We start from the raw sequence: 16,684 nt of genomic DNA, 5'->3' as shown, positions 1-16,684 counted from the left end.
ATGTCTACATAATATTTCATTACATAGATGTACCATAATATCTTTCTTTTCAAAATGAGTATTAGTAAGTAATTCCCCACTAAAGGATAAACAACTACTTCAATTTTTTTTTAATTCTTTTTTTTTTAATTTATTTTTTATTGGTGTTCAATTTACTAACATACAGAATAACCCCAAGTGCCCGTCACCCATTCACTCCCACCCCCCCGCCCTCCTCCCCTTCTACCACCCCTAGTTCATTTCCCAGAGTTAGCAGTCTTTGCGTTCTGTCTCCCTTTCTGATATTTCCCACACATTTCTTCTCCCTTCCCTTATATTCCTTTTCACTATTATTTATATTCCCCAAATGAATGAAACATATTCAAGTGAATGAAGAGGAGGGAGTTGTCAAAAAGTCACTCTAAAATTTAAATCTCAGAGGATCCCTGGGTGGCTCAGCGGTTTAGCGCCTGCCTTTGGCCCAGGGTCCCGCGTCGGGCTCCTGGCTCGGAGCCTGCTTCTCCCTCCTCCTGTGTCTCTGCCTCTCTCTCACTCTATGTCTATCATAAATAAATAAATAAATCTTAAAAAAATAAAATAAAATTTAAATTTCAATAATTGAGAAGATGAACTACATAATGAAAATCTTTGAGTACTATGCTTGATACTCACCAGGGGAAACAAAACTATAATCTGAGAAAAAGATTTTTATGCAATAAGGAAAAGAAAGGAAATGAACACATATATAAAGCTTTTCAAATTGTCTATCACAGATGACCAAGGCTTAAGGCAGATGTGGTCTTCTGGATTGATGTTGTATAAATCTACTCATTCATCTTACATAAGAGAAAAACAGGAAAAAAAAATCTGTCATAAGATCAATGAGCCGAGTCAAAAATAGGCTTCCTCAAATAAAGTGAGGATGATAAAGAATTTCATAAAATCCAGAAATTTCTTCTACAGATTTTCAAAACCCTGAAAATAATAACATGCAGTTTTTGTTTCTGAATATGAAAAAAAAATATGGGTGAAAGTCTTTAGAATGAAAAGATTTTTCTAAGCATGCTGCAAATATGTGAACACAAAAATTAACTCCACATGACAATAGGTTGAAATAAATGAAAAAACTGAGAAAAATACCTGTAACATATGACAAATAATTAACATTTAATATACAAAGAGTTATTAATAGTCAATGAAAAGTCAAAACTATTCCCAAAGAGCTAAATGGGCAGAAGAGTGAAAAAGCAATTCACAAAGCAAATAAAAATGGGCAATAAACATGAGAAATGTTGAACCTCAGAGAAATGTTAAAAATTGACTAAAACCCATGTTGGTAAGGTTTCTTATGTAAGAAGACAATATAAATTAGCCTTTCAGAAGGACGGTCTGCAACAAGTATCAAAATATAAAGTATATATGGCCTTTGAGTCATTAATCTCACTTCTAGGAATTAACACTATGAAAATAATTATATAGAACATACATTTATATACTGCAGTTGTGGAGGCCGAGAAAATTAAGGCCATTCCACTTTTAAGTTCAGCCTTAGCACAAGTACAGCCATCCCAGGCCCCTGGGAATAAGAGCTGAAATTTACATTACTTCAGTTACAGGAAGAAAATAGCTTACAGCTTAACGTCCTAGAAAGCCCCATATTAGAATAAAAACAGAGCCCAAGCCAAGGGCAGGAAGCCCCTATTAGAATGAGAACAGAGCTCAATGCCCTTGAAGGCCCCATATCAAAATGTAAACAGAACTTGAGGAATTCTTCCACCCTTTCTGGAGGTCCCCTAGACCAGCCCTTAAAACTAAGCTAAAACCCACCTCAGGGTCCAAGTCCCTGCTCCGCTGTGTCGGGTATACTTGGACCCAAGCTCGAGCTTGTAAATAAACCCTTGTGTGTGTTTGCATCGGTGTCGGCTCCTTGGTGGTTTCTCGGATTCGCAATCTTGGGCACAACAGCAGTATTGTTTATAAGATATAAAAATAAACCAACGGTCTAAAAATGGGAGAACCAGTGAAATAAAGTATGGTACACAGAGGTATGTACAACAGAATGTTATGTGTAGCTATTAAAAATGTTGACAGTACATTTACATTTGTTGGTGTTGAAAGCCATCCATGAGAGGGTTTTCAAAAAGAGGTTAGAGCATAGACAATATGGTGTCATGTTATTGTCAAGTTGTTACACAGATTGTTACGTGGGAATGTCTGAAAGGATGGTCACCAAAACACTATGACTTCTGATGATTTTTACATACTTCATAATACTTTCCTGGATTAAAAAAATAATAAATGTGTCACTTTTACAAAAATAACACTCATAAATTATGACAGACTCAACTGTTTCATTCCCAGCAAGACAGACTCTAGTATATCTAGTTTGGCTATCAAGGCCAGCTGGTTGTTTATGTTTGCTTTGTTTTCTCGTTACTTTAATAACAAAGTTTCAAAAATCCTTGGAATTTCCTGAGCCATACTGTCATTGTTATGCTAAGGAGGGGACTCTGGGTGGGCCCAGAGATAGCTACAAAATTGGGATTTTCAGCCATTGACCTCCAGGAAGTGGAAGGAGGGCTGAAACTGAGTTCAGTGTGTGCCTACACAGTGAGGCCCCCATAAAAACCTTAGACAAAGGTGAGTGGAGCCTCCAGGTTGGCAAACACAGTGATGTGTGAGGAGAGTGATATGCCCTGACACCACAGGGAGAAGGCATGGAAGCTCTGTATTCCCTCCCAGATCTCACTCACCTTATGTGTATCCTTTATGATAAAACTGTAGTAGCACCTTCCTGAGTTCTCTGAGTCATTCTAGTGAATTATCAAAACTGAAGGGGGTTGTTAAGAACCTCCTAGATTGGCAGCCAGTTGGTCAGAGGTGTGGGGAGCCTGGGGATATCCCACCCAAGACTTTCAGCTAGAGTCTGAAGTAGGGGTGGTCTTATGGAGGACTCTGCCCTTAACCTGTGGGATTTGTACTAACTCCAGGTAGTTAATGGCAGGATTATATAGCAGCACACCTAGCTGGTGCCAGATCAGTCAGGCTGACACAGAACAATAACCTTCCTAAGTAATGATATATTATTTTCTATAATGGATACTTTTGAAAGTAAAGAAAATGTCGTAATTTGGTAAATGGCAATAGTTTTGTTGATCAGATTTTGTGATTTTTCTACCATAAACCATAAAATGCAAGAAATGTTTATCCTTCGTGGATACCCAAACGGCTCCTCAAATAAGTTATTTAGGCAGCTCTCCCAAGCTATACTCCCACATATGTGTACCTCTATTCACTACTATACTGCATTTGTCTATGCCTCTCATATGCTGGACTGTGAATTCCAAAGCAAGGAACACATCTTATTCACCTCTGCATTCTCAGAATCTACCCCAGTGCCTAAAATATGGCAGATGCCTCACAAGTTTGGTGAATACATGAGTCAACAAAATAGCTCTGTCTAAAAAAAAAAAAAAAAAAAAAACAAAGGTTCTGTCTATCAAAATCACTTTTGCCAAGGAAGGTGCTTAGTGGGTGCTTTCGTTTGAAAACTAAATACCGTGTATGGTAGATCAAAGAGGTAAGTAACCTCTGCAGGAAAATAGTAAGTAAAAATAAGAATTCCTTTATTTATTTATTTATTTTAAAGATTCGTTTATTTATTCATTCAGAGAGAGAGAGACAGACAGACAGACAGACAGAGACACAGGCAGAGGGAGCCCGACGTGGACTCGATCTTGGGTCTCCGGGATCACACCCTGGGCTGCAGGCGGCGCTAAACCGCTGCGCCACCGGGGCTGCCCAAGAATTCCTTTAAATACAGCAAGAAAAAAAAAGGGGATGATGTTAAATATTGTTTTTCTCTTCTCTTTGACTTTTGTGGTCTCTTATTACAACAGAACATTAGAAATCCAAGTTTGAAGGACTTTTTTTCCTAGTCAGAATGCTATTATCCTTCTTACAACAATTTATTTACTCACCTTTTAATCTAGCATCACCACCAAAAGCACCACAGCCCCAGTTTCCTGTAGCCACTGCAGAAAGATTCTCTGAAGAAACTCCAGGACGGAGAAATCCACAGTAAGCCTGCAGGATGAAAGAAACATCACAATATGTGAGGGACTAGACACTACCAGCATTTCAGACTGATGTATTAGGATTAGGATCAGGAACTATTATCAAGCTTATGTCTTTTTTTTTTTTCCATTCTTTTTTTTTTTCTTAGGGGCCAAAGTAGAGGGAAAAGCAGAAAATCCTCGGATTATACAAGAGGGGAATAAGAAACGATCAGTTCTAATATTTGATTTGATGCTGGACAAATCAAAGCCGTTAAACCAATACAGGTCTCAGTTTCTTCATCTGATTCAAATATAAATTGAAAGATCAGAGATATTTCAAGAACTGATGGGATCCCAATTACAAACTACCAGGATTTAAAGGGAGGAAAGGCACTCAACACATGGTTTTATTTGAAGGCTTCTAATCACCATTTTTTTCATTTCGCTTCCTCAATACTCATTCTCTGAATTATTGGGACTAGATTAATAACTGTGATTTTGCTTTTAAATGTGCTTCCTGCCACTGAAATGCTTAATAATGAAAAAACAATCATTTATTTAAAAGGGATTCCTACACCTGGTTATCAAGTAACCTTTAAGATCCCCTCCAGCTCTAAAATTCTCTGGTTTCACAGCTCTGTTTACACCAGAATATTTTAAAATTTGCTGGTCACCCGAGAAAAGTACAATATATCTTAAGGATGCTGGCTAAGTATTAATTAGAGGAATGGCTAATTTGGTATATGAGAAGACTGCCATTTAAAGTCCCAGAGTTTTTGTTTCCTATTCTTTGCTGTCAGCCCAGTTGGTCTTTCTGCCTCCTAAGGGTTCTTAGTTTTCTGGAACTATCAGACTATATTAAGAGGTTTAATTATAATAGCAAATCAAATCTCCCCTGGGTTCTCTCAAGTACCAAACAAAGCCTAAAATATAGCTTATGTATAATAGTAAATAAAATAAAAAGAATGATGTGTGACAAATGTTCCCAGAGAAAAACCAAAGATAAAGAAAGATGTTTCTATGAAACCCACACATAGAAATATAGTAAATTGTTCTCTGAAGTTTCCACAAAGGTATAAAAATTTATCTTACACACTGTCTGGATAGATTAACAAGGCTATTTCTTCCACCCCCTCCTAAACTGTAAATCCTGACAGATATTAATTATAAGTTGGTACCAGAGCATTATTCAATGCTGTGGTATAGAGCTTACACTAGAACTCACAAATTACCTGTATAATCAGATACATGGAGCTTCTGAAAATCTTTTTCAGATCAAAAATATCAGAGTTCAATTTTTTTTTTTTAGTAGGTTCTTAAAAGATATAGAGTCTGGGGATCCCTGGGTGGCTCAGCAGTTTAACACCTGCCTTTGGCCCAGGGTGTGATCCTGGAGTCCCGGTATCAAGTCCCATATTGGGCTCTCTTGCATGGAGCTTGCTTCTCTCTCTGCCTTTCTCTGTGTCTCTTATGAATAAATAAATAAAATCTTAAAAAAAAAAAAAAGAGTCTCTGTTTTATGGCAACAAGGGGCCAACAAAGTGTCAGAATAGACATAACTTTGCCACTTGGTTTCCTGTCAAATTCTCCTTAACAAGTCTAGATGAAGAAGATGATTTCTTAGGTTCCTATTGGTGCCGCCTCTCTTTTATCCTGTCAGAATGTCTTTAGCCTCTTCCTACACCAGTCTTTGGGGAGACTCATCTTTAATGAGCAAACATAGCTTGGTGAAACTAGAGCCTAACAATAGAGAATTTGAACCTATTATTTGTCCTATTATTAGGACAAAATCTAAGGTAAAGTGCTAATCAATTGTACGAAAAAACAAAACAAAAAAACTCCACAACTACCCTGAAAAATGGCCATAACAAAAACAAACTATAAAACTGACATTAATCTGCATTTAATGTTTTGATCAAAACAAATCAAACTTTAAAAAGTTAATCAGAAATTAAAGTATATAAAACAATTACAAAGTAATTAGGTATAAAGAATAACTTTATAATGTTTAAATACAAAATTCTTTTATTCTGTGTAAACAAAGCATATCTAAGGTCAGAAATAAGAGAGAGGCAGCAAGGTGCTCTGAGTTCCCTTTAGAGGGACAACTTATGCTTTTCCCTTCTGCAGTAAGGAGAGGGAGATCCCTTAAATGCTAGACCAGAGCAGGGTCACTAATCAGGGAATCACTTTCTTTTACAATGTAATGAGACCCTTTAATAACAAATAAAGATCAGATAAGGATAGAGACCTCAAAGGAGTTGCCGAGTTCTTACTTCATAGGGAAAGGTACTAGGAGTTCTCAAGAGCTTCCTGCTGGCAACAAATATATTTCATACCCACAGCTAGGGCACTTGAGGAGATTAATCAGAGCAGTAAGAATAAAAAGAAAGTCAGTTTGAACTCTATAGTCACATCCTGACCTAACATTCAACAGTGACAGAGCTATTTATTTTTACTAATAAACAACTTAAAAGAGAAAAAGAGGACACATTCATACCTCAGGACAGTAAGTAGAGGATACCAATGAATACTCATTATCTCAGAATGAATTCTGATGGGAAGAGAAGAGAGGAAGATAAAAGCAATTTTGGAGTCCTGAAAGTCACACAAAGGGGAGCTTTGAAAAGCAAGAGACAGGGAGAAAATACTGGTATCTACAGTTAAAAACTAGAGCCCAACTGGGAAGTGATGAGATAAAGACAGAAATGTAGGCTAGAAGCAAAGAAAGTGAAAAATAAAACAGGAAAACAGTTGTAAAAACCTATAGGCTCAGAACTAGACCCAGGAAATAGATGGTACTCACAGGAATAGTTGGTCACAAACACCCAGGCACAGGCATGCATGAACACACACACTGAATAGAACTCAGGCTTCAAGTTTAGCAGGCCCAAGTAGATTTAGCTAAACTGTCTTTCATTATAATGTAAACACATTATATTGTTTGCTAGATTAATAAATTAACAATTATTGTTCCAAAAGGGTTGCTTATTTGAAGACAATCTTTTCAAATCTGCACTTGTTTAACTTAAATTAATACATAGCTGGTACCAATACTGATTTTCTGAGATCTTAAAATACTGCGATCTCTTAAAAACAAACATAATATAAAAAGATCCTTAAGAATCTTTTGGAAGAGGGGCACCTGGGTGGCTCAGTCAGTTGAGTGGCTGGCTCTTGATTTCAGTTCAGGTCATGAGCTCAGGGTCCTGGGATTGAGCCCCAAGTCAGGCTCATACTCAGCAGGGAGTCGGCTTGAGGATTTTTCTCCCTCTCCCTCTGTCCCTTCCCCCTGTGCTCTCTCTAAAATAAATTAATTTAAAAATATCTTTTGGAAGACAATAAAATAATATTAATCAAGAGTCTTAAAATATCCTTAGGGAGGGTGCCAGGAGGTTCAGTTGGTAGAGATAAGACTCTTGATCTCAGGGTTGTGAGTTCAAGTCCTGTATTGGGCATGGAGCCTATATTAAAAAATATATATTATCCTTAGATAAAGTAATAACAATTTTATAAATCTCTTTTATTATTTGGTTAAATAACAAAGAAGTTTATTACTCATTATGTATAATGAGAAACTTAGGATCACCTAATTGTTCAAAAATAGTACTTTACTCATAGTATGTCATTTCAACCAGTTTTATGGACATTAAACATACTGTTATGAAAATATTAGAATGTGTGAAAAATATTTATAATATATTGTTAAATAGGTAAAATACAAAGTTATAGGTAACTTCTGAACACATTTTTATGAAACTATTCATGTGGAAAGACCTATAAAAATGAAAACAATTATTTGAAAGGTAAGATCATGAATGACTTTTTTCTGTTTAAAATAACTGTAACATTAGTAAACTTATTTTGCTTTTGTTTAAAATGTTATGTAAAATGAAAGAATTATGAAGACCTTAGTTTCCTTGTGTGTGAAACAAAGATTTGGTTAGGTATCTATTGTTATTAAGAGACTTGACGCTTGATGAGATGAGCACTGGGTGTTACACTATTGTTGGCAAATTGAATTTAAATAAAAGAAAAATAAATTAAAACAAAAATAAAGAGACTGAAGTAAAAATTCACTAAAAATGACACATTTTAGTCTAATATTCCTGAAAAATAAAGTGACCCGTGAAAGAGATGAGTTTGAAGTGCGTAGTCCACTTACATGCAGATTTTTTTGGATTATAGTATAGTACTATAAATGTATTTTTCTCTTCCCAATGATTTTTTTTAGTAACATTTTCTTTAATTTACTTTAAGAATACAGTATATAGTACATATACAAACCACATGTTAATCAACTGTTTATGTTGTTAGTAAGGCTTCCATTCAATAGTAGGTTACTAATAATTAAGTTTGGGGGGAGTTCAAACGATTTATGTAGATTTTTGACCATGTAGAGGGTTGGTATCTCTAATCTCCAAGTTGTTCGAGAGTCAACTGTACTTTAAGAAAGTATTATAGGGCAGCCCCGGTGGCGCAGTGGTTTAGTGCCGCTTGCAGCTCAGGATGTGATCCTGGGGACCTGGGGTTGAGTCCCCCATCAGGCTCCTTGCAGGGAGCCTGCTTCTCCCTCTGCCTGTGTCTCTGCCTCTCTTTGTGTGTGTCTCTCATGAATAAATAAATAAAATCTTAAAAAAAAAAAAAAGGAAGTATTATAAATGATCAGATGTTGAACTTCTCCTTCATTCTGACACTTTTTCAACTAACTGAGCTATCTCAGCTACCTTAGATGTTGAACTCCTTAGAAATACCAGCAGCTAGTTTTGAATGGTTTTGTTATTCATGCTCTGGCTTAATAACAATCTCTTTCCAAATTTGTTGATGAGTAATATTAAAAAAATCAATAAACAAATCAATTTAAAAAGGTTGTGATTTCCTATTGGGGTGGTCAGTTTGCTTTATTCAATTTCTTATCCAGAAGCCTCTATGAAATATTTTCATTACCTAATCTTACTTGAATGCATCTAACATGGTTAAATACAACTTTTCATAGATGATTTCTTTTTTCCCTTGCTGAGCTATTTGCCACTTTTGCAAGCCAGAGTCATAAATCTTTGCAACTACAAAGATAATTCTTCTCTAGAATGTCATCCAGCTTATCTCTCACAGGATTTAACATTGCTTCACAGTACCAGTTAGATAAAAGGAGACAGTCTTCCTTTTAAAAACCAACTCTGCAGGTCACAATGTGGGTCCAATAGGACAAGTGGAGCCTGGATGGAGTAAACTGTTTCCAGAGGGAATAAAGCACTTTGTGGGATTGCGCTTTCAATTATAATCTGATGACTAATACCTAAAAGTAGCAAACAAGCCCCTAGAGTTCAGAGATCCACATTGAATTCTGATGGTGAAAACATGTCTTATGCTCTATTATTCCCTAGCAATAGAGGAGTTTTTCTATTCCTGTCCACTTTCTCTCTGGTACAGAGAGAAGTAGAATTGCATAAGACATCTTTAAAGTGTTTTAATATAGACTTCTGCTTTAAACCTAAGTTTACAAAACACAGTGAGATATAAAATATTTAATTTAAATTCTCTTCAACTTGTGCTGTCAGTTTATGTAAAACCCTCCATTGCTGTACTAAAGTTCATGACTATTTTAATAGGTAAATATAACCAATAAATGATGCAATGCTTTTATTTAGAAGGACAAAGTTATCTGGATTAGTTCTCTAAATTGTCAACATTTAACAAAATCATTTATTGCTTTCTTCTTTTTCAAGGAAAGAATTAGAAAACTAATCCTCAGCTAAAAAAGCAAATATTTTGGAATACAGCAGTGAATGAAAGAACATACATTCATCAAGTGCCTTTGCATGGTGCCAAACCCTGAAATAGGTGCTTCCTCACTGTTGGCCCATGCGTTTGATGGGCTACTCTACATCTGTGGTATTTCCTTGTCTTACAGGAATTTAATAAGTGTGCTGGGGAGGAAAACCCTCAAATTTCTTAAAAAAGTATATCAAACAAAAAAGGGTATTGAGAAGGGCAATCAAATGGAAACTTGCTCACAGTATAGGATTATGATTAAAAAAGAAGAGGTAACCAAAACATATATGCTCATAGGCGATGGTTAACAAAACACAGGGATTGTTCTTCATGATATAAGACTGAACTAGGTAAGAAGTCTGGAAAGACAGATCTAGTAATAGTAATCTCTATGTGGGAGGAGTTACATTTTTATTTTATTTATTTATTTTTAGATTTTATTCATTTATTAGATTTTATTTATTTATTCATGAGACACACACACACACACACACACAGAGAGAGAGAGAGAGAGAGAGAGAGAGGCAGAGACACAGGCAGAGAGAGAAGCAGGCTCCATGCAGGGAGCCGGACTCGATCCCGGGTCTCCAGGATCACGCCCTGGGCTGAAGGCGGCGCTAAACTGCTGAGCCACTTGGGCTGCTCAGAATTACATTTTTAAAAAGTGATTTGAAGTCATGGAAACCTGGATTCAAGTCCTGACTTCATCACTGCCCATCTGTGTGATGTGGGGCAAGTTATCCAACTTCTTGAGGCTTGGTTTATGATCTCTAAATTGGAGACAAGACTATTTACGTCTCCCTGGGTGGTTCTGATTAAATCAGACATTACATTTAAAGTGCTGAGTCCCTAGAGTATCATAAGCAATCATTTAACGTTCACTATTATTTTTACTATTGTTACCTATATAACTTAAGAAAACTTCTACCTGCATTTGACAGAAAAGAATCTTTTATGAACTATAAATTGGATTTAATTGCATATTAACACAAATAATGGCAGATTGAAACAGAAGTACAGAACTATCAACCTATCTGCTTCATATGGTTTCATCTATTCCATATTTGAATCAACACTGGACTTATGTGACTTTAGCACATAAAGAGTATTTGGGAAATACCTATAAATTTGTAACATTTTAAGTGATTTAAGATAATGTATTTATATCTAAAAAGTTTATCTCAAAAAAACTGTGTTAGTAATATCTAAGAAGTTTAATTAATTACCAATGCACTTAACAAATATTTTGAGAAGTTTTCATAACCAAGATAGAGTGCTTGGCACTGACTGACTTGAATAAAACAAAACTTTGTCTGTTGCCAGGTTATTTAAAGACTCACTCTTTTTTGCGTAAGTGTGTTTCCTAAGGATTACATTCTACAAATAAATGTTTCTAATACTTACAACTTAACCTATTCACATACACCAAGGTTTCACAACTTTAAAATTTCTGGTGTCTTTGAGGATAGGTAAACTGTTAGTGCTCTATCAGTAAATATAGAGAACATCAATAGGCCATGGACAGTTTAAAAAAGAAAAGATTTATTTATGCCCAGGGTTAACATTCAAAAATATCACATTTGCTGATAATTTCCAAAACTGAATGATCTAGCTCCTACAGAAAAGTATTTATGGGAATATAAATTTTATCCATAAGAAAAAGAACCTTTAAATTTGTGTTAATGTATGATTATGATTAAACACACTTCTGTTTCATATATTTCTCTTCAAATACCTACTGCTTACATAAATGTCTTCTAGTATCAATGACCATGAGCATGTGACAAATTCATGTAGTATGTGTTTAATAAAGAAGGAACATCTAATGAAAATCTAAAGATAAATTTCATCCTATTTGATATGCTATATAATAAAAACATCATGTACTTGGAAATAGTTGCTTCAAGGTAAGAGTTTGGAACAGTGGAAGGCTTAAATTTAAAATGTACCTAGTATAATAAAGTATATTCTTTGTTATAGAATCCCTGGTTTTCAGCGTCAGGTATACCTGTTGATTTACCAAAGAACAGTCTTTCTGCATAGCTTTTCTGAGGAATTGCTTAAAAAAAATTTATAAGTGATACCTGTTACGTAAGTTCAACTTTGGAAAATAGTGCATTTACTCTTCAAAAATTTTAAGAGATCTCTTTGAGAACTCTAAATATTAAAATCAGTAAAATAATCTAATAGATCCGTATAAGAAAACACATTCAACAATTAGATTCTAAAGTAGATCAGAATATAAGATAATATATGCAATTACACTCAAAATACATATGAAGTTGTAAGAGTAGTAAAAGCTTTCTGAATTCTTTGGTTGTTTATTTTACTAACTATGTGAAAGGCAAGGTGTTTGTGCTAAGATCTGCAGAGCACCATAAGAGAGACCATTTCTATGGTGAGACCAGGGGGAAGCTATGAGGATGATATACTTAATACCAGATGTGCCAATCCAAGGACACTCCCAACACCCTTGCAACGGTACACCTAGTCTGCTGTCATTATTAAAAGTCTACATAGGCACTGGTACATGAGTAGCCATGTAATTATCTTAATAAACAATCTCACAATCAAATGTGACTCATGTGAGTTAAACAATGGTTTTCAGGATTGGGTCAGTTTTCATGGATATAAAAGTAAGATCTAAATAAATTATCAACTGTTTTGGTAAAGCTCTAAGTATAGAGAATAGAATCAGCACTCTACTATATTATAAGGGTTTATTATGATTAACAGTGAAAATCTGAATAGGTAGGTTCATTTTCATATTTCTGATACAATCAGAAAAATGATTATAGTAGTCAGCACTAAGCATCACAGAAAATCATAGAATACATCATAAATATGCCAAATTACCTAATCGATAAATAATTTACATATGATTCTTACCTATAATAGAACTTAACTTTTACTGTTTATCTGTATTAACTCTGATAGCATACCTTGTAGAGTCAACACTGAAAGGTATGAAAAAAAATTTAAGTGCTCATTCATTACTATATGGTTTTATAATAATGTTCCAAAGTAAGTAAAAGTACTTGATGAGCTAAATGCATATGTGGAGCTTAATATCAAGCAACAGTCTATCTGGCATCAGTAACCAAGCAATTACGAAATGGAAAGTACATCTTGTACAAGCTGACAGACCCATTAAATCAGGAGAGCTGTGGGCAGACATACTGACACTGCAAGAATTACCAGAAAGCATTAATTTCAGCATTAATAAAATGGCAGTAAATAGATGACAGCTGCCAGATGAAGTAAGAAATGAGGTTACTGGCCTTGTTAAGCTCGCGTCTGATTTTCTCAGGCACAAACTGATCGAGGTAGCGTCTGAAGTGAAGGGCATCGATGGCGACAATTTCAGTGCCTCGCCGCTGCCAGGCATCCCTAGGGCAGGACAGAAAGGGTAGGATGATGACTAGGGAAAGACACTCACAAAATAGAATCCTTGTGAGGTGGGGTTTCTGAGACTTTGGCAGGGTTAAAATATTAAAAACAAACCAACAAACCAGTAGCTATAGGTCTTGGCAAAATAAGAGAGCAGAAAACACCATTTTATTTTTAGATTTCAAGGCATACATATTATGGACTACTAGACATTAAACAGTAAAATGAATAATTATCAAGTGATGACAAAAATGACATATTGTAAACAGGTACATCATATACATTGAGTCTCAGAAATTAAAGGATTTGGGGGCAAACAAAAGGAACTTAGTTCTTTCTTGCTTCTCTCATACTAAAGACATGGTATTTGTATCCTGACAAAAACCAAAAAGACCTCACTCCTCCCTTGCTTTCGAAGACCTGCTCTTTGGGTCCTGGGCTTATAATATTGCCATCTATCATCCAAAACATAATCCCAAGAACTGTTACAAAAAATGTGTCATAAAAAAAAAAAAATGTGTCATGATTCAGAAAACATTCTACCTACTATGCTCAATTGCTGACAGTGTGAAACTATTTTTAAAAAGACTAAGACAGTAAAGCAGACAGTAACACATTGCCTGTGGAAATGGGAAAGACTGGGTAAGATGGTTTTGGAAATGTGAAATTCCAAATATTCCAATATTCCCTTTATAGACTTCGATAAATTCGATAAATTGACATGCCAAACAACTTTGCACACTGAAGAATAGCAACAGAAACCTCATGCTAGTCTGTAAATAATTATCAAGAATTAAATATTCACATAGGTAATTGTTGCAACCAAATATTTTAACCAAAACAAAGGGAAAGAGACCAGGGCTGGACTTGAGATATGACAAAAAATAAGTTTGCATGGGTAAATAGGCAATAGCTGATTCTAACACAATGGCTCTTTTTCATTAATGCATGCACACACACATGCAAGTACTTTCAGGGATCATTTCTTTTTGTATTTTTTCTCCAAATTTTAATTTAAATTCCAGTTACTTAAATATAGTATAATATTAGGTTTAAGATGTAGAATTTAGTGCTTCATTACTCACATACAACACCCTGTGCTCATCACCACAAGTGCACTCCTTAATCCCCAACACTTGTTTAACCTATCCTCCCTTCTCTCCCCTCCAGTAACCCTCCGTTTATTCTCCATAATTAAGAGTCTGTTTCCTAGGGTGCCTGGGTGGCTTAGTTGGTTAAGCATCTGCTTTTGCTCAGGTCATGATCTCAGGGTCCTGCAACTGAGCCCTATTTGGGCTCCCTGCTCAGCAGGGAGTCTGTATCTCCCTCTCCTGCCCCTCCTACTGCTTGTGCACTTGAGTTTTCTCTCTCTCTAATAAATAAAAAAATAAATTTTTTTAAAAAAAGAGTGTTTTCTTTTTTTCCCAAGATTTTTATTTATTTTTTTCATGATAGAGAGGGAGGCAGAGATGCAGAGGGAGAAGCAGGCTCCCTGTGAGGAGCCCAATGTGGGACTTGATCCTAGGATCCCAGGATCACAACCTGAGCCAAAGGCAGACACTCAACCACTGAGCCACCCAGGTGCCCCAAAGAGTCTGTTTTCTGGTTTGCCTTTCTCATCTCCTCATGTTCATTTGTTTTGTTTCTTCAATTGCACCTATGAGTGAAATCATATGGTATTTGTCTTTCTCTGGCTGACTTATTTCACTTAGTATCATATTCTCTAGCTTTATCTATGTCATTGCAAATGTCAAGATTTCATTCTTTTTATATGTCACATCTTCTTCATCCTATGATTCAGCAATTGCACTACTAGGTATTTACCCAAAGGATACAAAAATACGGATTCAAAGGGATAAGTGCACCCTGATGTTTATAGCAGCATTATCAACAATAGCCAAATTATGGAAAAAGCCCATGTGTCCAATGACTGATGAATGGATAAAGAAGAAGAATGGATAAACAATGGAATGTTACTCAGGCATCATTTCTATAAAAGTTTATCCCTGGCAAACCAATTTCATGAGGAAGCAAATAGGTCAAAGTATCAAAATATTTTTCAGTAAGAAATAGGGAGACAGGAACAGCAAAGTTTATTGTCGATCCTGCTGTTAATCATTCTATGGCACTAGGCAAACTGTCCTAATATATTTCCCCACCTACTTAATCTCACAGAAAAATTAAGGATAAATAAGCTGGCTAAAGGCTTTCAGCTCTAATAAGAACCTATTTAAATAAGCTGGGCCTTGGAAGTTAACCTCCACTGACTGTTTATATTTGCTGGCAGGTAAAGAGCAAGAGTTCTGCCCTTCTTCTTGTCTTAGACTTATGGCTTTTATTTTTCTGTTTTTCCCTTTTGTGTATGGAGATGGTATTACTAGTATTACCTATAGTATACTAATATATATACTATACTAGTATACTAATGAACCTGTTATACTGAATAATTAACAGCAGGATCTGAAATAATAGATGGGAGACAGAATGTACTAGGTCAAGCCCACATTCCTTAGCTTTTGGTCATGCAATACTCAAGTCAGAAACGAACTCACCTTTCACTCCCATCTTCATGACTTCGGGCCCAACGATACGTTTCAGCATAGCCTGTGTATTCACTGTACTGTTCAGTACCTGAAACAAACAAATCTGCCATTATTCTTCAGAGGGATTTATCTTAAAAGCTGCATGTTCTAAAGGGTATTTTTAAAAGATTTTATTTAATTGAGAGAGAGAGAGAGAGAGACAGAGAGAGAGACAGGTAGCAAGAGAGAGCACAAATGGGGAGGAAAGGGAGAAGCAGGCTCCCCAGGACTCTGGGATCATGACCTGAGCCAAAGGCCGACGTTTGGTCAACAATTCCTATGACCAACTGAGCCATCCAGGCACCCCTAAAGGGTCTTCTAAAAAAAAAAAAGAAAAAAGAAAAAGATATTACTATTTGAAGAGGGAGAGAGAGAGATGGGGGAGGAGGTGGAAGAACGAGAGCGGGGGGGGGGAGAGAGAGAGAGAGAGAGCACAACAGAGTGCACACAACAGGTGGGAAGGGCAGAAGCAGACTCCTCATTGAGCAGGGAGCCTTACGTGGCCCATCCCAGGACCCCAGATCATGACCTGAGTGGGAGGGAGATGCTTAACCAACTGATCCACCAGGCGCTCCCTAAAGGGGCTATGTTAATAAACATCTATCTGGAAATACCTATCGGCAAATGTCAGTTGAAAAAAAACCTCACTGGTCTTAATGACTTATTTTCCATAAAGAAAAAGATGACACCTATAAAAGCCACTGCAATATTTATCATAATAAGGGAATAAATGTCTCAATAGAGAGAATGAAATATGCTCTGTCATATTAATGTCTTTCATGAATAGTGCACAGATTGTTTTATAAAGGTCCAATGGCTTCAGTATCAGTAATCTGATGGTAATATTTAGTTTGTATTGTTGAGAAAGCAATTTAACATAAAAACATTCACTGCTAAGAAAGG

The 16,684-nt window shown here is 35.9% G+C and overlaps 1 protein-coding gene across 6 annotated transcripts in view; it reads right to left on the bottom strand.

Annotated features, from left to right (window-relative positions):
* PARG (poly(ADP-ribose) glycohydrolase) overlaps nucleotides 1-16,684 on the bottom strand; it is a 116,336-nt gene that overhangs the window by 12,638 nt on the left and 87,014 nt on the right. For all 6 annotated transcript variants that reach the window (XM_072806309.1, XM_072806308.1, XM_072806310.1 and 3 more), the window contains exons 14-16: nucleotides 15,752-15,830; nucleotides 13,091-13,199; nucleotides 3,960-4,065 (exon numbers count right to left, since the gene is read on the bottom strand). In XM_072806309.1, coding sequence (XP_072662410.1) covers nucleotides 3,960-4,065; nucleotides 13,091-13,199; nucleotides 15,752-15,830 — 294 coding nt within the window. The remainder of the gene's footprint in view (nucleotides 1-3,959; nucleotides 4,066-13,090; nucleotides 13,200-15,751; nucleotides 15,831-16,684) is intronic.

Source organism: Canis lupus, chromosome 29 (genome assembly GCF_048164855.1).
Source record: "Canis lupus baileyi chromosome 29, mCanLup2.hap1, whole genome shotgun sequence".
NCBI lineage: Eukaryota > Metazoa > Chordata > Mammalia > Carnivora > Canidae > Canis > Canis lupus.
This window is presented reverse-complemented; position numbering and strand designations above follow the sequence as displayed.